Raw genomic sequence first — 24,063 nt, forward strand, 5'->3', positions numbered from 1 at the left:
AAATAGTTAAGTATTGTCACTCTATCACTGCCAAATTGGTTATTGTTTCAACCTGTATATCCCATCACTTCAGCACTTGTTGTATGACATATACAGTTGGGAAGGTGGCCTAATGGTTAAGGTGTTTGCCTTACAAACACAAGGTGCAAGGTTTGAGTCTCACAAGGGATAATTGGCTAGGCTTAAAATGGCTCTCAAGGGCAGTTAGCATAGTACTAACCTATAAATATGCTTCCGATGTAAAAAACATATCTACAAAAATATTATCTATTCATAATCTTCAGCTTGTCCTTTTGCATTTTACTTGAGGTTATTGCCAGCAGCTTAATAAAATCTTCATCTTGTAACTCTATTGCACCACATCTTTTGCTGGGTCTACTGGCACTCTTAATAAGCCCTGATCCACTGCCCAAATTTAAGCTACAGCCAGGAAGGATCTTAAGGACATCCTGGGGGAGTCATGCTGTCCTACTTCAAGCAGTGATTTTTCTTTTTTTCCTTGTGATTTACCCTATTTCACCCTCCCTCCCTCCCTCCCTCACGGTTTGCTTGATGACATTCGGAGGAGGGAGCATGCAATGGGGACTATGTGTCATTATGTCCCGTCTCTATGGCAGCTCAGCCACATCAATAATCTAAACCTGTTTGGAGCACACCTGTATCAGTGACATCCCCAGCCTGCACCAGAGAGCATCCCTGGAGATGCTCATGGAACTGCACACCTTCCCAAGGATGGGAACTCCTATGCCTCCCTGTTGTCCATCTGTTGTTTTTCTCACTAATCAAACCCAGGCTGATGAGGTCATAGCCAGGTCTTTATTCCAATATGCCACCAGAGTGGCTTGCATCACTCTTAAATGTTCCATGAAGTCATCAGTTTCTAAAAGCTTTTACTAAGAGATACCTTCTTAATTTCCATAAAATGGACATTGCTTTAGAATGTGCATTAAATTTTTCTTATTGTCTGATCCACATAAACATCTTGGGAATTCTTTACCTCCATTAATTCTATGATTACACGGATGTCCTTCTTGTATCTCAGACTTGTACTTTACATGCATTAATCTAAATATTATAATCTCTGATACATCTAAGTAGCCTGCATTGTTTCCCACAGAGATTTATACTATTTATTTTGAAAAATTGGTATTTTGAATTTCTGAGAAATATTTTTCTCTTTTCATTCTCTACAATTTTTCTTAAATAAGTTAAATATTTTTCAGTTAGAATAATATATTTTTCTACACACTTTCATAAAATCCTCTATTCCACATTTTTTGGAGATAACAGGGTGCTTGGTCCATCTTGACTCACTTGTTTGTTTCTAGGCTTCTCTTATTACGTCAAGAGAATCAGCTTGGGTTAATATTATCTTTTTATTATTACATCATAATCTTTAATAGCTTGCTCTGAAATTATTCTGAGCTCATACTTTATATTTTTGGAATGTGTTTTGGTGATAATAATTCCTTCCTCGTCAGTTTATATGCTAGTTTTAGTAACCTATCAGCATGTTGGGTTACCACATACCACTGCTCCTTATGTCATCAGGGGATTCATTTTTGCATATAAATAGTCAGTGAAGGTATCATGGTCATTTCACCCAGCTTTCTCTACATGTGGGCTAGGGCATAGTAAAAATTGTCTGAATTTTAGCTCCTACACAGTAATAATATGATGACCAGTTTTTCAAGACAGAGAAGGTAATGCCTATATAGGTTTCAACTGATACATCTTTAGTCTTCATCCATTTTGACTTTGACATTTTTCCTCCTTCCTACATTATAAATCATCAGTTTTGATTTAAAGACATTTATTTTTAAGTTCTGAAAATGCAAGCAATTTTCCACCCATCCTACTTACTTCCATAGGGTCTCTGAGGAAGTTGCTAAAATATTCAATTCATCAGTGAGCCCTAATGCTGAACATTTTGTTTTTCCAATTTTCAGACAATCTCTGCTTATTCAAACCACAACAAAAATGGTGTATATATAGCAAAAGAAAAATAATAATAATGGGTGCTAGAATGCATCCAAACTCTCATGCATTTATTCCATATATTTCTTCCATTCATTTAGTCATATTAACTCACTCTTTAAACAAATTTAATATTTTTCTATTTTAGCATATGAATGAACAGTTCCTTTTTCACCTCCAACATACAGGACATTAAATATGTAAATATCATATAATTTTATATATCATAATACCTCTTCCCATCACTTTTGTCTGTAAGCTACAATGGAAAATGATTACTCTCAGATCTTATTTCTATTTCTAAAAAAGTCTCCTTTTTAGGTGTTCAGTTTTAAGTGTACAGTCCAAAACAGAACTTCTTTGGCTTCTTGTAATTTTAATAATTTTATACTGTGCTTATTTGTGGTTAAGTCCATGAATTCCATTCTTTTGGATTTATTTATTTTTAAAGATATTTATTATAGTTATTTTCACCAATCCTTAAATTGAAGTCCCTACAAAGGGTTCATAGATGAGTTCTAGACTAACGACCACTAGGGCCCTTATAAACTTACCTATGCAACCCAAATGTTACCCCACAATTTTGATTCATATAGAGGTGATTTACTGACTGCCTCTGTCCATCAGAAACATAGGTGCCAGATCATGGGTGAATTTCCAAATACCCATCTGTTGGTTCAAGCTGTGCTTAAATAGGAATAGGGAGGGATTCTGCTTCACATGGATGAGGAGCCTGTTCTAGAGAATGGGAATTCTTTGAGAAACATATCTGTCTCTCCAACATATCCTATTTATGTCACAAGTAAAATTTATGCCTTGTAATCTAGTAGTTTTGATGCTGTTTCTTTTTGTGGATGTGCAAAAGGTTCATCAAAACAGGGTCCAGGAATGCCTTGTATGCCAGGCAAAGATCATCTCTCAGAAATCTGTGTGATACTGAGTAAAGTGTTTTGAGGTGATCAGCATAGGACATTTTGTTTAGTCCCTGTATTCTTTTTGTAAGGGACTTTTGTGGACATTCTAGATGCATGTGTCTGGTCAAGTACATACCAAAGGGGGTATTATACTGTATGAAGGGTCGGTTGAGGGCCATGAACAGTGGTATGATGACTTATCTGACCTAGACACCAAGGCCTTGCTTAAAAGTTGAGCATCACAGAAGGAATTTCTTACTACAGTGAACACATGTTGGCCGAAGGCTAGGTTATTATCTACATGAGTTTCCAGATCCCTGACTAGTGAATCAATGTTTAGGGGTGTTTTATTGATTACCTACTTACCTGGCATGGTTGACTTCCCAAAAAGTACTACAATGCATTTCTTGGTATTGAGTTTTAAGCCATGACTTTGGCACCAAACATTTATCTGTATTAGACCTTCCTGTAGGGTGTTCTTGTCTTTGGGAGACTCATTGACTGTCGCCAGTTTGCAATCATCTGCGAACTTGGTAAGGCAGAGGTCTCTGTCATTGTCTTTGACATCTGGGAAGTAGATGCCATGGAGGAGTGGGCCCAGCAGAGAGCCCTGGGGGACTCCACTGGTGATAGCCCTTTGTGTAGATGACCTTACCAGTTCAAACCTTATAGATCCTATCAGTGAGCCAGTTAGCTCTCCATTGTGTTATAAATAGGTTTATTCCTAGTTCAGTAAGTTTGGTGACAATGCCTTAGTGAGGTATTGTATCAAATGCATTAGCCAGATCTAGGTAGGCAGTATGCACCGTTTTCTTTCCTCTCATCCATTGCGTTACTGAACTTTTCAAAAAAGAAGTCCACCAGACAAAGCCAAACTGGGGTGGATCCAGTGTCTGGAGGTCTCCTACTGTATGTCCTTATTGATAAATTCAGTGATAATCATTTCTATGCCTTTGCAAATAAGAGTTGTCAGATTAATGGGTCTGTAATTTCTGGGATTTGTCATCAGTCCTAACTTATGAAGGGGGATGACTGTCACTGTCCTCCCATTCTCATGGCACAAAGCCTGTTTTAAGACTATAGTTAAATAATGACTCCAGGGGTCCTGATAAGTCATATTTTAGACTGTTTAGGAGGCATCCTTCAATGTTATTGGGGCCCACTGAGGCTGTATTCTAGGCTTTAGCAAACATAGCCAGTACATGCTCTCTAGTTATAGTTAAAAGGTTATGTTTAAGGGTATTATTGCGGGATGGCTGTAGCTGAGAGGGGGGGAGTAAAGTTGGAACTGAATTTGTCTGCTAAAAGGTTTGCTATATCACCGGGTTCGGTGAATGTGGCAACATTAACCACCAGTGCAGCACAATGTTGAGTGTTGCCCTTGAAGTTTTTGATAGAGTTTTAGAAGGCCTTATGGTTATCTTTCGCGTAGAGGCTATCTTAATCTCAACATTAGCTTTGCTTGACCTAATTAGCCCTCTTAGTTGCCTATTTATTTTGACAAGACAGTTTTTATCTTTATGGGAATTACGCTTTCTGATTTTTGTCGTATTAGTTTTCCTTTTGTTGTATGACCTGTTTCATTTTGTATGACACCAAGGTAGTTTGTTTCTGGTGCTAGTATGGGCTTACTTCTAGTTGGTACAGCAGCCTCTATGTAGCCATTACCATGGCAGTACAGAGTTCTTGAGCAATTCAGCATAGACTGCTGTGTTCTCTGGGTTTAGAGGGGAATGAATTTTAACAAACCATCACTTAATAAAAGTTAATTTGCCTTGTTCCTAAATCTTACTGGTTTTAATTGGATTAAGGAGGTGAGACAGCTTTATGGTTGAACCTTACCAGGAAGGATGAGATATTGGGGAGGTGCAGCATTCTCCCATATTTGTGAGTATGAGGTTCACTGTGTTGGAGCCTCCAGTGGGACGTATTCACTATTTGGTCAAGGATGTTTGTATGTACATATGAAGTCCAGGAATCTCTGTGCCTGTAGATTTGAGGCATTGTAGGATTCCCAGTCTATAAAGGGGTAATTTAAGTGTCCCATGAGTAGGGTATTAGGTTGGATGGTAAATGTCTCCAGTAGGCCAAGATATGCATTGTGAGTTTCTTGGCACATGGAGGGTGTTCTATAGCTAGCTAGGATATGGTACGGGATTTTGTCTATGGTGATCTGCATATGGAGGAAATGCAACACATTATCCTGTTTTACTACCCTAGAAGTATGCTTGCTTTGATGTTATCGAGACACCTCCACCTTTAGCCCTTGTCTGTGCAGCTACTGGTCTACAAGTGCGGAAGGCACTGAAACCTTGCACTGCTGGGTACTCTCTGACTCTTTACAACCATGTCTTAGTAACTGGAGAGATGTCTATATTCTTGAGTGTTAGGAGGGCTCGGAGGGAGTGTATTTTTTATTTAGCCTCCTGGCATTGAGCAGCAACACCTTGAGGTTCAGTTGAGTTGATTTTGCTGTGTTAGTAGGTTTGTGATTTTAGCATTGCCTAAACAAGGCAGTATTGGGTATGGATAAAGTTTTAGCCAGTATTCAAAATCCTAGAGGGGAAAGGTGCAGAACACTACTAGCAAAGCAATGTAGTCTGTCAACCATGTCTTCCCAAACTGACAAATATTGGATCCCCTTAAAATAACACCAGAAAGACAGCCAGTTGTTGAAATCAGTCATTTTTTGCCCATATTGTGGCATCATCCTTGGTAATGGTAATACGCTGGTCAATACTAAATTCATACCAGCCTGAGACACACAGTCCAAAAGCTCCATTACATCTAAGGAGGTACATCTGAGGTCATTTTTACCTAGCTGGACTGTGATGGAATAATACTGATACCTGTGGCATAATGACTTGAGTGTGTGTGTGATTTTGCAGATCCTGGCTCCAGATAAGCAACTAATAGTTATCTGCTCTTTTTTCAGCCTGGTTAGGGGGCATCAGTATATCCTATAATGGAGTCCCCCATGACAAGAGTCCTGGGAAGTGTAATTGCTTGGGCTAGGGGCTTAGTTTTTTGGGTTCCACTGAGAGTGACAGTATGTGTGGTGGTAGGTGTTGATTTTTCTGAGTGCCTTCGAGCTTACTGAGGCATAGCTCTGACAACGGACAGTCTAGGCAATCTTTGTTGTTTAGAAAGATTGCTTTTAAGTGCCTCAGCATATGTTGATCTATATGTGTGTTATGTGAGATGGGTGTTGTATGCTTGGTTTCGACAACCTGACATGCACTTGTATGTGAGAGTTTAGCCTCCAGTGTTGTTGTTTAAGTACATCTTTCACATATCATGTCTGCTTCTTTAAGGATTAAATGGCTGTAGGTAAGCATGAGACAAATGTTACATTGTCTCAAGATGTCCAGGTCCACCATAGAGTCCAGTGCTTTGATTGGAGAGCTACAAGGCAGTGGTGTACTGAGATTAAAAAAACATTAAGGGTGCTATGTTGATGCGAACTAATAGGGATGCTTTATTGGGGCTCATTAGCAGGGCAAAACTTGTAGGAATACAACAATTAAGTACCAACAAAAATACAAAGTAGCAAATTACACACAGAAAAGCTTCTCAAATGTATAGTTTTCAGCAATCAGACAGAGCAATATCAGGGCACTTCAAAACAATTTAATGTTAAAAAATCAGCATACAAAGCAGTTAAAGTGCAAAACAGTAAAATATATCTTTTATCTGCTAAGCATGACACAGGATTTATTCAGGACCCTCTCAGATTATGGTAAGGATGCTAAGCAGATGGCAGCTATGCGACAATGCTGATTTGTAGTAGGGGAGGTTAACTCAAGAGCAATACTTGTTTGCTGAGTGCTCACTCAGTATTCTGGATCTATCTGTCTAAACCAATGGGTGGGATATTACACAACTGACAATAGCAATCAAACAGGAAGGGAGGGGTTTAGGTAATCAGATTACGACAATGGACAAAAGTAAGAGATACTGGCAAACCACAACAACAAAAGGGTAGGTGGATTGGGGTGGGAAATTCAAGCTGCTGTTAAGAAGCCAGAACAATCAGACACAGAAACCTGTTGTTCACAGTGTCAGGATGTGAGCCAACATCGCCAAGAAAATATATTTGGTTCAGTGCAATATAGAGAGTTCATTACTCAAAGACCAGGATAGAATCTAATCAGTAAACAGATCTGTACAAACCAGATACACAAGATCCAAGAGATTTTGTATAACAGCCAAGCTCTCACCAAGGCTAATTGCAAGTGTTTTTGCCCCTCTTTTTAACAATACTGTCTCAGTTAAAGAACAGAGCGGTTTAAAATTCAAGCTGCTGTTAAGAAGCCAGAAACTTGTTGTTCAGAGTGTCAGCATGTGAACCAAAATGGCCAAGAAAATGTACTGGAGCAGTGCAATATAAAGAGTTAATTAAATAAGGACCAGGGTAGCAATCCAGTCAGTAAAATAGGTCTGACTATTTTTTCTGCCCTTCAGCACAGTTCACCAACTTGATTTACACTGTGGCAAACTCCAACTCATTCAGCTGGCTCACAGGCTGCCTTTCCAACTATGAATGTCAGCTCTGGTAGATACAACAGTCACCTTATGGTTTTCTTTAAATGCCAGAGTTTTTTCTTCTTTCAGTGCCAATTTCCCATTGGACTCCTACTTATCAGTGCTACTTTCCCCAACATTAGTCTTCAAAGGTGTTTCATTTTAGCCCTCTTTTTTTCATCGCTGACAATTTTCCGTCATGAGAAACTGCTTTAAAGTTATTGGTGATTAACAATTTAAGATGCACATGTTTATGCTTCTCAGAGACTATACAGTTACACTCAAAAAAGCCAACAGATGTTGGAAACTTTCTAGCATCTACAATTTAGATTTTTTCTGGTCTCTTTACTGTATCAGATAAATACCTGAGTTGAAATGTCTTAGAAGCAGCATGTCAGCTGAAGCTGGTACTCACAAGATTTCTACCAGCAAAGCAGGAGTTTCCAGTTAATGTCTTCTATAATGCAGCACTGACTTAAAACTGGATCCTTCAGACCCAGTTTTGTATAGTTCAATTTCAGGCTGGCAACTCGGCACCATAAAAAAATCGACTGCCAATCATTAGTGGACCGGAGTTATGCTGTGGCGACCCCTAACCAGGAAAAGCCGAAAAGACAAACAACAACTACAATGTTTTTTATCTCTATACTAGATAAGAGAATGGTTAAGGTGTTGCCAAATCTGATAGATATGCATCAGTGTGGTTTTGTGGATAGGAGCCATCTGGGATTTTATGAGTAGGGCAGTGGTAGTATTTGCATTCTCCAACAGAATAATGGGATTAATTAGGACGATGTGTGAAGGAAAAGAGGCAATAATTAATGGTGGGGTCCTCCTTGACAAGTTATGCTTGAACAGAGGAACAATGCAGGGTTGTCCTCTTTCCACTTTATTTGCTTTATACTTAAAGCCCTTGGCAAAGAAAGTAAGGGATTCACAAATTCAAGGATAAAACTGTTATGGTAATCAGTATTGAGAGCAAATAGTTAGAAAGGGAAAGGTAGTAAAGTGGGATGAGGCCAAGCAGAAGTTTGGAGAATGGGCTGGAGACTGCTTTCCATACCAGGGCTTGATAGAGTACAGTCACAAAGAAAGGGATAGGGGAGACTTAAGTGAAAGACCATCTCTGGTTGAGTTTTAATTGAGTATAGAACAGAAGCTACAATTAAAAAGGGGATAATTAATAGGGCATATAAAATAATGGAATACATTCATTTGGTTGAAAAATCTTAACTACTGAATATCAAAATGCTGAAAACTGAAAATATTGAAAACCTATTCAATGCATGCATCAACAATACCCCTGATAATTATATATAACGGCTTCAAATCTGCACAACAGTGGGTGAAGTGCAAATCCCCATTTGCAATATTTTGAGATTTCAACATTTTGGGTTTTAATATTTTGACTTTTTCAATCAAATGAATGTATTACTAAACAATGCATGATAACTGTTGTGAATCAATCAGAAAAGGTCAGAAAAGACTAGGTAGTGAGAATGTAAAGATGAAATAAAAAGGATCAGTGGGAGGACATTTGTATGGCTCTCAAGTACGGCACAAAGTCTAGAAGGTGTATGATTTTTGCAAGGAAATCTTTGCATTGGTGTTTTTATACCCTAAGCAGAATTTGAAGAATGTTTCCACATTTAGATAGCAAATACTGGAGGTATGCTGGAAAGGAAAGGGGAACATGTTCTTGGGAATGTAACCAGATGACAGAACTTAAAATTCCCTATGGGGTACTTTGTCAAAATTCTGGAGATTATTGTAACTAAGGAAATTATTATTTTGAGCTGGGATATAGAAATAATAAGAAAAATACTCATTTGTTAACTAGGTAGGCCTACTGGACACACAGTCCCTTTTCAGGGGTGACCCAGGAGCAATGTCTAGTTAAGTGACTTGCTCGAGGTCACACAGTAGGTAAAATATGGCTAACAGAATCCAGCCCTGTACTCCAGGAATGAAAGCATGCAACTTTAACCTCTATGCCACCCGCCAGATTTGAAATTAAATTGCCTAGACATAGTAAGGCATTATTAATTTTAATGCTATTGGCAGCCAAAAAAAGCAATTACTGAAAGTATTGAATGTTGTAAAAGAGATAAAAAATAACTGCAGGCAGGATCTTTAGAAAAGGGAAGTGGCAAACTACGTAGAAATAAATGGAATTTTTGGATGCAAAACATTCAGAATAATATTTGGGATGAGGAACAGAAGTGAAATTTCAGGGAAGGCTGGACTTGAGCAATTTATAAAATGTGAGAGTGAATGATAACTGTTAAAGAAAAAAAAAAAAAAATATATATATATATATTATGCATGAAAACGAAAAAAATGTTTGTGATGGTTTGTTTTCTGTTTTGTTAATTTTTGCTACTATTGCTACTAAATATATATGAATTTAAGAAAGATGCTGTGACGAAAGAGATACTGCCAGCACAGCTAGCTGGAATTTTGTAAATTATTATATGTCATTTGTACATATCAAACTAATTTATACAAGATGCTGGTGTTACAAATGTACTAGAACTGTATGTCACATAAGATGGTTGTGTTACAAATGTATTAGAACTGTATGTCATGTATATATCAAACTTATTTGTACAAGTGTTTGTGTTAAAAAAGTATTTGTAAAGGGCTGTGTTTGAGATGTAGCCACAGTGCGCACAACTGGAAGAGAAGAGAAATGTACATGCACTATTGTAACTGTTTAAACGTGTATGTTAACAGAGGAAACTGGAGGGTTAACCTCAGTCCAGCAAACTTTAGAAAAATATCTGAAATTAAATTACTTTATAGCCTATCTCACAGGCAGCTACAGACACAAAGTCTGTACTAGTAAGCTTTCTGTATTGCCTTTAGGGTGAACTAATTACAAGTCTTGAAATGTGGAGGAATGCAATTGTTTTATGACTTCCAGCATTTGCCAAAGATCTGAGCAAAAGCCACTGAATGAGTATTTTTACATGTAGATGCTAAATGCTACCAGCTGGCAGCAATGGGGGTTTTGGCCTGAGAACTAGAAATCAGATGACAAGAAGTGATGTCATTTTGCAAGCTATCCCAGCAGTAATATTTGAGATATTAATTTGAGAGGTCTCTTAGTGAGACAGAGGATTCTGCAGTCTGTCTTGGACCTGACAACTAGATGATCCATTCACCACATCTGCCTTGCTCTAATTAAGTAAGTTAACTAGGGACTCATAATTCTCTTAGATATAGTCAGAAATATAGCAAAGCTTAGTTTAGATGTTATTTTTCTTTATTTATTTGAGACTACCCTACAATGTTGTTTTAAATATTTCCTGTGGTTTTGAACTTTGATGTCACTGTGAATATATGTTTAGTATTGTCTTGTTCTTTTATTTATTATTAAATATATATATATATATATATATATATATATATATATATATATATATATATATATATATATATAAACCTTTCATTGTGGCTGATCTGTGTAGAGATATTTAAGTTTTGAGAGTACTTGCATATTTATTTAGTGGCAATGTGGTCCAATCCTAATAGCCTTGATCTTGGTTAATATTACACAGTAAAACTGGCCACCTTTTGTTAAGGGCCCTAAAGTGGCTGATAAGGAGTGACTGGTGGCAGTGATAACTACCTTATAGTCTGAGCAGAAGAGGGCATAGCTAGCAAACCTGTGCCAGTTGCGCGCGCGTGTGTGTGTGTGTGTGTGTGTGTGTGTGTGTGTGTGTGTGTGTGTGTGTGTGTGTGTAAATCAAACCTCAAAAAGTGTGTGAATCAGCTACTTGGGCAGGGACACGAAGCACAGGTTGGATAGAGACGGTGCTGGAGGACTTAGCTTGGTCACTCAGTTGAGATCTCAACTCTATATCTGTGCCAGTGGGGAATCTTATTTGGGATCTAGAGAAAGAGGAGAAACCAGCCCCAGACTAACTGTGGTCTCTGTGTGCTCTTAAGGGAAATTGCACTTGATGCAGAGAGATGCATCTGGAGATATTGTGTGTGTGTACCTGTTATCCTCCTAGTGAACATACCCCACTGTTGCCAGTGGGTGAGGATTGAGGCTCCTTGATTACTGGTCCAGTGGTGAGTTACAGATGGTTTAAATAAAGACTGACTTAAAACCATATTTATAACTGGATTCGGCTGTGAAACATCTGTACAACTTAGAAATGTTATTGCTCACTTCCCACAACTCTCCTTATTATGCTCCCAAATTGGTTAGTGATTTTCAGTATTGTGGTTGTCTGAAAAAGGGAACAAAACTATTTTGTAGTTTTTTAAGTACAAACTTAATAAGGAGAGAGTGGAACTGTGAGTGAGATGGTAGCAATAATGGGTGTATTCTGTCTGGTGCCCGAATATGCTGAGCTGGACCTGGGTTTGGGTGGATGTCACCACTACGTTTTATGGTTATGGAGGTATGATGGTATAGGTAGAGGCATTTTGTTTGATTTTATGTTTAATGCATACTTTGTGAGTAAATGGTTGTTGCTTAACTGTACTTGAATAGTAGGATATATGAATGCTGATATATATAGGGTATGATTGGGGGATGAGAATAAGGTTCAGAAGTATTTTGCTTGGTGGACACAGTGTTTTGTTGGAATTATGAGGGTAATGGACATTGGTAGGATGTTAGGTGTGCAAGTAGGAGAAGAGGTACGAGCATGAGGAATTGTAGGAGAAATGTGTTGTTTCTGAAATGTAAGAAATAGAGGGGTTTAAAGGATAGAAGATGAGGGTGTAGTTAAAATAGGAAGTAGGGGGATTTATCTGAGAAAAGTAGAAACTGAAATGTAGAAAAATAGATTGTGTTTGTGTTTAGTCTGTAGGCATATAGGTGATTTTGAGAATGTGTGGATGTTTAAGATATAGGTGGGGGGAGTACTGATATGAATGAGGATGCATTTATGTGGTTAGGGGTCTGTTAACAGTACAAAATAGGTATGGATAAGGAAGGTTATTAAATCAAAAGTACTAATTTAATTGTGTATGAATGTAGAAATATTGAAGATAGAGGGGTGTAAGTAGTAAAGAGAGATGAGGGAAGGGCTGAGAGATATTAGGGATGAAGAGAAGAGAGATAAATATTAATCTGATAACAGTATATGACAGAAGATCACAGGGATGACAAAGTCACAGGGATGAATGGAATAGGAAGTTTTGCTCGTGAATGACTTAGAGGTACTATTGGGGAGGGGTCTAAATTGGAATGGATTTAGTGCAAAGCAGTATATGAGGGCTGTTGGGAATGATGCTAAGTGTTAGATGGAAGTTGAGAATAGGTAAATAGAGTGAAGATGTTTTTTATGACAGTAGTAATATTGTTTGGGGAGGTTTAGGGAGTAGGTATCACAGGTGATAGGTATATGTGGGAAGTATAATATTAGAGTAAGGTGAGGTGGGTAGGAATTCAGAGTAGGTTAGGGGAGTGTAGCAGGCTTCCCACCCTTAGGCCATTTATTAAAAAAAGCAATCAGTTTATAGCTGGTACTCAGTACTTAGAAAGGAGGCATGAAGTAGAATAGGTTTTCTTTCATTTGAAAAATGCAGATACTAAGAAGCTAGGGGTATGGAGTAACTAGCTTAAACAGTGTAATCTAATGGTTAAGTAAAAGGAAGTGGCTGATTTAGTAACTGAGCAGGCATGTATCTGACTAGTTAGTTAATATACAGCAAGGCTCATCACGTTAAACTTGCTTACATTGCACAGTCACAATAATCACACTGAAAGATGTGCTTTTTGGCAGAGTTCCTGCTGTTTAAGGGACAGGAACTTGATATAATTCTCACTGACTCTGAAAGGAAAGAAAAGTGTTACAGGAGTCATAGGTCAGTAACAGGTATTAGGTCCATAGACCATTGAAGAGCCTAGCCCAATTTCCTAATTACCACAGGGCACTATCTGGTATGGTTAATTTAATTTTCTCAGAGTTACAATGTAGGCAAATGAAGGCTCAGGGAACTAAGTCGTGCAGTTATAGAAATGAGAGTTTTAATAACTGACAGTGTCAATCCTCTGCGCTAATTACCAGACATCCACCTGAGCTAATACCAACTCAGGCATGTGGGACTTCAGTTTGATATCTCTTCAGAAAGTCAATAATTCAGGAGTGCAACAGGGACCCCCCCCCATATACACACTGTAGTACAGTGTTAGTACTGGAATACGAATCAAGGAATCTTAGGTGAATATGCTGCCTGCTGAACCACTGACACTGCTACTTCAGTAAGAATTTTTTATTTGAATTTGATGCAGAGGTGCTTACTTTTTACAGTAATCTTCATTCCTGTTGGTACCTCCACTTTGTTCTGAGATGGTCTGAGGTCTGGTGCATGCTCTGTTAGGTTAGAGTGTTGATAAACCCTCCACTTTGTTCTGAGATAGTCTGAGGTCTGGTGTATGCTCTGTTATTTTAGAGAGTTGATAAACCATGCTGCCTGCATAAAAAGTATAATTTAATAAGCTCTATCATGTGGGCAGAAATCACAATGCAAATCTGGTAGATATTTTGGCATAACAGTTGCCTTCCGTGTGTTATAACATACATAAATATACAGGCTTTGGTGTAAAAAATGACTGTTTATAATTTCCTAGTCATAGTTTATTTTAAAACAGCACTACCAGTTAGCTTTGTGCCCAATTGGGGGTTATGAGGTGACAGCCTTTCCCATGCTTCACAGTGCAACTAAACAATATACCTAGTTTATTCTGTACTAAAGTGGTACACAGCTTCAAAGCTGCATGGTTAAGAAAAGCTGAATGGCTATGGAAGACACTTTAAGCATGCACCCTTACATGCATTGTGAGGTGACTTGCTAGTTCCTGCCACAGACACTACACAGCACCTAACCAGTTATTCCCTGAATTTTGACAAATCAAGCTATTAATTTTATAGAATTCTGCAGAAAACCAAAGAAAATTGAAGCTGCTACAAAGGAAAATGGAAATCGATACAAAGGGTCACAGCTAAAACTGTTTTGTAATGATTCTGCAAAGAAATGCCAGGAATGAAATCAAACATATGAAATAATATGATAAAACAAGAGCAGTAATGCAAAATGGTACAGTGTTATTTCTGCCACAGTTTATCTCTAGTTACCATGTTTTAAGTATTAAGTTATTTATTAGGCATGAAGCTATGTCTTGCAATGAACTGATGTTTATCAACAGCACAGGCTCAATACTTTTTCAGAAGAATGCTACACTAAATGTGACTTACTGAAGTTTTAGACCTATTTAATCAGATTCTCACAAACTTTAAGATGTATCTGCAATTGAAAAATACATTTTAATACCTGTTTTGGCAAAAAATGGATGTCAGGGATGCAGTAAAATCTCTGGTGAAGTACTGAATCCTGTAATGTGTTGGCAATGGGGTCCCATCTAGCACCATCTATATATAAGCCAAATACCAGAATGCCATCCTCCAATTGACATGACCCCTGCAAAAGAGAAAACAGTCTTAGAGCAGAAAACACAAATGTATTCTTAGATATTCAGTAATATTAACATAACCACAGTACAGCAGGTAGCACAGTTACAAGTGGTATATATTCCTTTCATAATTTTTGTTAATCAGGTAAGACCACTAGACACAAATGTTCCTTTTCAGGCACAATCACTGAGCACCGCCTGGTTAAGCAACCCACTCAGAGTCACAAAACAGGCAAATGGAGGCTAAAAGAATCAAACCCTAGTATATAGGAAACAATTTATTAATAGTTTATTGTCTTAACCTCTGCACTAACCACAAGACTGTCAGATAACTGCTAACTGCAAGATAATTGACAACTACAACACAATGAACAGACAATAGCTGAATAACAAAGGGTACCCCTTACCAGAAAAGGAGTTTTCCTGTCATCACGGGGCATGAGATAATCTTCCAAATAAATGTAAGTGTAAGGTTTACTACCTAACTACACAAAAGATGACATTAATACATTGCACCTTGACTGTATTCTTGACTTTACTCTGAAGTTTTCTAAATGCGACAGATAATACAGTAATTTAATGGAAAAGCTTGCAGTCTTTGATGAAAGTGTTTTTCGGCTCCATCACTGGTTGGAAAATGTAAACTCTATTAATTTGCAGCCCATGCTTCAATTTACTGTTTTAAAATATGTCATTATTATGTAGAATGCTGTCCCTATACACTGGGAATATTTTACCTCCTACTGAAGTATACTGCCCTCCAACCAGGGTGTAAACCATGTTATATCCCACAGAGTTTGGTTAACTGCACTGAAGCAGGAATTAGTGCAGCTAATGAACAGTTTGTAAACATTTGGACAGCCATTTTTTGTTGCTAAGTGACACAATATAATGTCTTTTTTATAAAAATACATTTTTCTCATATGAGGAATCTGATTTATGTTGTTATATTTTTACTAATATTCACTGATGTGCCAGATTTTATCTGGGAGGGGAAGATGACAAGAGTCAAGTAGGATAAGCTGATTCTTCCAATAGAACAAGGCAGTTTGGGATTACCCAATTTGAAGGAGTATTTCACAGCTACACAGTTAAGGCTCCTATACATAGCACAAGCAGAAACCTATAATTTAAAGTGGAAAGGGATGATGATGAAACGGGGGCAAGCTCAAGAAACAAGGAGTTTGGGATTTTGGATACAGATCCTTAAGAATAACAACAGCCATACAGAATACTATATTCATAAAGTAACAGAAAGTATTCTAACAACTAAGCCAACATGGGAATGGAGAAAGGAGATTCTGCCAATAGGAATGATTGCAATTATGGATACAGACAATAGGCAGGAGGGGGCTGGAATTTATTGGCGAAAACTGGCAAAAGAACTAAGGTATTGGGAGCAAATAATTAGAGAGGGAAAGGTAACAGTATAGGAAGAGGCCAATAATGTATTTGGACTGCAAGCTAGAGAGTGCTTTCCCTATCAAGGACTGATAGAGTATAGGCAAAGAGATAGAAATGGGATCCTAAGCAAAAGAATAGCACTGGTAGAAATTTTAGTACAATCTATAACAGAGGCTGCTGTTAAAAAAGAAATAATTAGCACAACATACAAACATACAAAATATTGCATGATAACTATAAGAATCAATCAGAGGAGGTTAGAAATGATTGGGAAAAGAGAATTGATAAGCAATTCACAAAGAAATGATGGAGAAATATATGTATGTTTCCCAAATATGCAGGATCTTTGTCTGGAAGTGTTTACATAGGTATTTTTATACCCCAAGTAGACTTCAAATAATTTTTCCTCAGGCAGACAGCAAATGTTGGTGGTGTGATGTGGAAGAAGGAGGTAATTGGGAATGTACTTTGAGAGTGTAATGGGTTGGCAGACTTTAAAAATTCCCTGCAGACTACTCTGTCAGAGATGCTGGGTGAGAAATTGGTGTATCTAAGGAAAATATTTTTTGAGCTATGATACATAATTGGAATTGCCTAGACATAGTAAGGCCTTGCTGAGTCTAATTATGGCAGCTGCCAAAAAAACAATTCCTAGAAAATGGAAATCAAAGCCTAAAACCAACTGTACTAGAAGTAGTGAATATAATAACAGAAATAAAACAACTGGAATTGGGATATTTAGAAAATGGTAAGAGCAAATTACACAGAAAAAATGGGAAATGTAGCAACAATACATGCAGAGGAGGAATGAGGTGCCCCATTGCCAGCCCAGCTATCTGGAATTTTGTAAATAATTATATTTCATTTGAGAATACTAATATGATTTATATAGAAGTGTGCAGAAGGAGATACTGCAAGCACAGCTATCTGGAATTTTGCAAATAGTTATATGTCATTTGTGAATACCAGCATGATGCAATTGCTTATGTTACCACTATATTAGAACTATATGTTGTCTGTATATCAAGCTGCGGGTACAAAAGTATCCACAGTGTACCCTACTGGAACATAGAAGATTAACTTGCAAAACTTAAGAATAGTTGAGGTTGTTACTTTATAGTTGGGCCATAAACAAAAGATGTTATCTCTCAGTTTCAGTGCATCAACAGACACAATGTCTAGAACTTGAAGTTTTTTGTATTGTCTTTACATGTGAAGAAATGTAAATTATTTTACGTCTTCCACCATTTGACAAAAGATCTAAGAAAGTCCTTGTTTATGTGTTTTCATAGGGAGATGTTAAATGCTAGTAGCTTCTAACAATGGGGGTTTAGCTTAGGAACTAAGGTCAGATGACAAAAGTGATGACATGCTGCAAGTATCCCTGCAGTAATATTTAATATTAATTTAAGAAGTCTCTGACAGAGAGACAGGGAATTTTATATTTTGTATTTGACCTAACAAGAGCATCCACCCACCACCTCTGCACTTGCCTTGCTGTAAGTAAGTTTTTAGGGCATAGTAACTCTTTTAGATTCAGATAAGAATATAGTAAAGTATAACTTAGATTTTTTTTATGTATTTAAGACTGTCCTACAATGCTGTTTTAAATATTTCCTGAGATTTTGAACTCTGATGTAACTGATTATTTACTGAATATTGTCTTTTTCTTTTATTATTAAATATATTTAAACCTTTCAATTGTGGCTGGTCTGTCTAGAGATATTTAAGCTCTTAGAGTACTTGCATATCTATTTGGTGACACTGTACAGGCCACTCCTAATAGCCTGGTGCTTAGTCAAACTATCATTTCGATTAATAGTAACATTACACAGTAAGCTTGGACTCCCTTTGCTAAGGGCCTTAAAGTAGCTGATAAGGAGCTGGCTGGTGGCAGTGAAAGCTACCTTATAGTCTGGGAAAAAGGGTGCATAGGTAGTAAACCTGTGCCAGCCTTCCCCAGGTGTGTATGTGTGTGTCAGCTACATGGACAGGGACATGAAACACTGGTTTGACAGAGAGGGGGCTAGAGGTCTTAGCTTGGCTCCTCAGCTGAGACCTCAACTCTATAGCTGTGTCAGTGGGGAGTCTTATTGGGAAATCTGGAGCAAGAGGGAGAAACCAGCCCTAGACTGACTGTGATCTCTGTGTGCTCTTAAGGGAAACTGCACTTTACTGTGTGTGTACTTGTCATCTTCCCACTGTGTACATTTCCCACTGTTGTCAGTGGTGAGGATTGAGGCTCCTTGATTACTGGGCCAGTACAGCGGCATCACATGGGGTTTAAAAGAAGCCAGGATTTGAATGAGCTATGTAATGTTTGACTGACAACTACTGGATAGATTATAAGTGATGCATGTTTGCAACTAAAACTTATGTCAACATGTTTTGTATTCATTTATATAAATGTATGATTGCCTACTTCATATGTGATAATTTAATAAAGATGTTTCTTGTTTAAAAAAATGTTCACTGATGTGCAAGCTTTAAAGTTTTCTAAAATCTATTATCTTACACATAAAAACATGCCCCATATCACTTCTGTGTGATGCCAGGTTTGCAAAGGCTTCAAGTACATTAGAATTATATGCTGTAAATGTGAAAGCATACAATAGACTGAGCAGTACATCACAGTAACTAAGGCTGGAATTCATAGACAGGAAAGTAAAGTTATGCAAGTAAACTTACCATGACAGTAGATGTTTGAATAGATCATTGTTGTAGTAGTGTATAGTTATGTGGAACATATCCTGCCAAAGACTGGATGTCCAGCTAGCTTTTGGACACCTTTCACATGCAATGTATGTCCAAGGAAGCTCAATGGTGTGCTGGTATAAAATCAGATGTATGGGCTCCAAAATTTGGAGTTATCTTGCCTCTCTAAAAAAGGGAGGCTGGGATATACAGTTGCTGACTTGGATATTTATGTGCTAGGAGAAAAGCAAGTCAGGAAGAAAGAGAAATCAACCTTGGTCAAAATTATATCCAGAAAGGCTAAGTTTCTGGTGTCATTCTAAGGGGATACAGTATCTGTCTGCCTGGGATGACATGACTGACAGACCATGATGCCTTGCCAGAGATGGCCTGCATCTGTCACCTCTGGGCTTCCAGATACTGGCCAAGGCTCTAGCCACCCCTATAGTGCCTTTTTTAGGTGGTGTTCCAAAGACCAAATTACCACCATAACAGCTACAAACAAATGCAATCTGAGGGTCATGGTGCTCAATGCTAGAAGTCTAAATCTCAAAATGCACTCACTCGAAGCACTCCTTAAAATGGAGAACATTGACATTTGTGCTGTAACACAGACCTGGTTCAAGGCAGCAAAAAGCGTCCATGCACTACCAGGCTATAACTCATTCCACACCTTTTGGCCCCAGAACTTGGACCAAAGCTCCAAAGGTGATGGTGTTTCCATATTCATAAAGGATGCACACACCTCCAGACTGGTAGCCCAACATAACACATCAGAGATACTTCAGGTGCATCTAACATTGGGCAAGACAGTGATTCAGGTCATAACCTGTTATAGATCCCCAACCATGTCCCAAGACTCACACTCCATGTTCCTAAGCACACTGGAGAATATTAGGGTCCAACCTAACACTCTTACTAAGCAGCTTCAACTACCCCTCCATTAACTGGGAAAACTACTCATGTACCAATGCACTTGCCCAACTTTTCCTGGAGCTCATCAATTCCAGTGCCCTGGACCAGCTCGTTCTTACCCCCACTAGAGGTAGCAACATTGTTGACCTGGTTATTACTAACATATGTGACCATTGCTCTACACTAATAGTCAGCTCCTCCCTGGTTAGATCTGACTACAAACTAATCACCCTGGAAATCCACATCCCTCTCCCCGCAAAGGTAACCACCATGAAAAACTTCTCCAAAGCTAACTTTGGGCTCCTAAAAACCTAGGTGGCTAACTTCACGACACCCATGCAAATGGAGAGTAGTTGTATGACCACCGAATCATACACCAGTGCACTGTATGAACACGTACACAAATGCATGGATCTCACCATACCCAATAGAACCAAGACGCTCTCCTCCAAAAAAAGGAAGCCAACCTGGTGGTCCCCTGCCATAAACAAACTCTACAACAGAAGGAGGAAACTGATGCGGAATAAGATGAAGTCCCAAGACTGGAAAAACTCCCTTATCAGCCTCAACAAAAAGTTGAGATCCCTCGTCAAATCCTCTAAAGCTAGCTATGAAAACAGAACTGCAGCAGATAGTAAAGACAACCACAAGGCCTTCTATAGTTATGTAAAGAGTCTCCATGGCAATACCCAGATTTGCTCTGAGCTACTGCACAATGGTACCTCCTATACCAAGCTAACAGATATTGCCAGTATACTGACCGACAGATTCAGTGCCAACTTTACCCCCCCAAAGGACCAATCACAATATCAGTAGATTGTCAGGCACCCAGTATTACTGCTATACAGGTTAAAACAACACTGACCAAGGCCAGGAATACAGCTTCTATGGGACCTGACAATATCCCTGGCTGTGTTCTACATGAACTACAGAGTGAACTGGCACCTCATCTGTGTGCCCTGTTCAATCACAGCCTCACCTCAGGCTTTGTCCCTACTGAATGGTGCACTGTTACAGTCATCCTTCTCCAGAAAGGAGGAGTGACTACAGACCCTGGGAACTATTGCCCCTTTAGCCTGACGAGCCTGATATGCAAAGCTATGGAACACATCATTATGGACCTAATAAACTAGGATATAGGGATTCTCCAAACTCTGGATCCTACACAGTTTGGTTTTGTGAAGGGTAAATCATGCCTGCTTAACGTGGTCGACTTCTTTGAGTCAGTCACCAGAGCTGTGGATGAATGCAAGGTAGTTCATACAGCCTAGCTTGAACTGGCCAAGGCTTTTGATACCATTCCCCTCTCAGGAATCATAAAAAACTCAGTAAGCTAGGCATCAACCACTATATCACGAGGTGGGTTGTAAACTGGCTCACAGATAGAACCCACAGTATGAAAGTAGCTGACAGACTGCTGACTAGTCACGAGTGGAGTCCCACAGGGTTTGGTCCTAGGTCCTGTCCTGTTTGGGATCTACATCTCTGAAGTCCAGGCCAACACGAAGGGACTCTGGCTGACAAAGTTCACAGACGATTGCAAGTTGGAAGCTATTATTAACTCCCCAAGTGATGATGACATCCTGCAGAATGGCCTCACTGAGACCAACGACTGGTGTCAGAACCATGGCCTTAAGCTCAGTGCCAAAAAATGTGTCATCATCCCCTTTGGGAAAAACCTGGTTCCCATGAATTACCACATTGATGGTAGTCCACTAAACACAGAAGGCGTTATAAGAGATCTGGGAACACAGGTTAACAGCAACCTCTCTTTTGATCACCACATTGCCACTGTGGTCAGAAAGTCCTTCTGTGTGGCACATCTCATTACTAAGGGTTGTGCATCCAGGAAGAAAGAGGTCATTGTCTTCCTCTACTTTTCCCTCATTAGGCCAGTCATCCAGTACAATGCCCCATTTGGCATGTACCTCACTAGACACCTACAACAACTGGAGAGGCCGCAAAAGTACCTCACAAAGAGGATTGTAGGCCTTAAACACTTGTCCTATATGGACAGACTCAAAAAACTCCAACTATTCTCTGTCTCATATCGCCTACTTAGAGGCGATCTCTGCTTGACTTACAAAGCCATGTCTGACCCAGCTCTGTTAGAAATGCTACATCTAAAGAAATCCCAATCCCTCCACACCACATGCTCCAGAGACCTCAACCTCATTACCACAATTAACAGAACATGCTGGAGGGACAGGTTCATAACCCAGAGACTGCCCATGCTATGGAATAGACTTCCTATACATGTCAAGCAGAGCACCTCGCTGACCCTCTTCAAGAGAAATCTTGATGAGTGGATGGGAAACAGAAAATTCACCCCTGGGATAACTCCAGTGGCTGTACTCGACAGAGGCACTGGGAACTAAGGTCGGGTGGCACTATGCCAGGGAAATCCTATGGCTAGGCTTGTAAAGGCCCCAGGGCCATTAGCCTAGTACACACCTATGAACCTAAGGAAGAGAAACATAAAGAAGATAAGAGGGATGGAGGGAGGATTACAGTACTGTAACAGTGATCTATTTAAACATCTATTGTTATAGTAAGTTAACTTACACTTCTGTACTAGTTCATTAGTAGACCTGCTGCAGTAGCATACAGCTGTATAGGATGTCTGCCAAAGCCTAGATTGCCAGGCAGCAGAATTGAGGGTCACAAGCATGGAGTCCTTGGAAAACTTTTTTAGCAAACCCTGCTCTAGCTCTGGAAAACAAGTCCATCTTATTGTGTTTGATGAAGGCATGTATAGATCAGCTGAACAGATTAGAGTCCATCCCTTTACAAAAATACTTAGAAGTAGTAATTTGTTTCTGGTACAATAAACTTTAGCCTTTTAAGGCAAAGATTTACTGTGACAGAAGTATCAAACAATGAAATGGGATAACCATTTGGAAACTGTCTGGACACTGGTAATCCCTTTTCTTTACATTAAAAGAAATGAAGAGCTGGTCTAATGCTCTAAAATGCTTTGTTCTATAAATTAATTATCAGACCTGTTTGTGGACATGCAGAATATGCAGTATTCCCTCTCTCCTCTATTTTAGGCTTAGGAAAAAACACAGGGAGATGAATGCACTGGTTCAAAGTAAATTCTGATACAATGGTTTGCATACAAGAAGGATTAGTTCTTAAAGTTTATGCACAACTTATGAGGAAGGGTTGGTTCATCATCAAAGCCTGTAATTCAGATTCTCACTTGGTTGATGTCAGAACTGTTAAGTAAAACAGTTTTTTTCTAAGTCATGAATTCCAACTCAGCCTGATGAGCAGGTTCAAAGTGTAGAAAAGTGAGCTTTTCTAGAACATAGTTAAGATCCCAGGGAAGAGCCAGCTGTATTCTTGGTGGATAGATATGCAAAACCCCTTCAGAAACCGTTTAACTTGGCATAAGGAAAAAGGGGGCTCTAAAGCCAAACAAGCATAAATGGCCAAAAGGTGATTTTTTTTTATGGAAGAATAAGAAAAGCCGGAATTGGACAATTCACATAGGGGAGAACCAGTGGTGTTTTTGCCTTGCTTGGGTTCTGATCCTTCTTCTTACACTAAACAGAAAATCTCTTTTATTTGGCCAAATAGGATTTTTTAATAGCAGGTTTTCTAGTCTCCTTTAATACCCTTTGCACATCCTCAGAAAAAGGATGCCTAAAAAGGACTACAATTCTGTAATCTAAGCAGTCAAATGAAGATTCTGCAAGCTGGGGAGAATCAGTGATCCTGTGTGAGGAAATCCACCCTGTGGAAAAGTTTGTTGTAACTACCCTTGGCAATTTTCATGTTTAGAGATAGCCAATGTTGTCTGGGGCACAAAGGAGTTACCAAGATGATTTTGGTGACTCCTTTTAGATCTTTAAAAGAAACCTGGTTATCAGAAGAAAGAGGGAAAGGCATGTAGGAACATTCCACTCCATTGGGAGGAAAAGGCATCTGTTTTCCAGAGAATGACAGGCCTTTTTTCTTGGACTGCCTTTCGCCTTCAGCAGAATCTCCTTTATTTCTTAGAATTGCCTTGCCATTGTTTTTTGTTCTGTTTCCCAGACTGTTTTAGGGTTGTTTAAAACGTTTTCTGTAGGTGGGCCCAGGACTGCAAGGGTAATTCATATTATACTTATGAATGAGAGATTGAAATATCTGTTTAAACCCTTGGATAAGTTTGCCCCTCTCATCAAGTCTTTTCAAAATTTCAGAAGA

The 24,063-nt window shown here is 38.8% G+C and overlaps 1 protein-coding gene across 1 annotated transcript in view; it reads right to left on the minus strand.

Moving 5' to 3' along the window:
• DNAH14 (dynein axonemal heavy chain 14) overlaps positions 1–24,063 on the minus strand; it is a 2,550,346-nt gene that overhangs the window by 61,507 nt on the left and 2,464,776 nt on the right. The window contains 1 exon segment of the mRNA XM_044060213.1: positions 14,715–14,861. Coding sequence (XP_043916148.1) covers positions 14,715–14,861 — 147 coding nt within the window.

This window comes from Protopterus annectens, chromosome 1.part2 (assembly GCF_019279795.1).
Source record: "Protopterus annectens isolate FY-2018-M chromosome 1.part2, PAN1.0, whole genome shotgun sequence".
Lineage (NCBI taxonomy): Eukaryota > Metazoa > Chordata > Ceratodontiformes > Protopteridae > Protopterus > Protopterus annectens.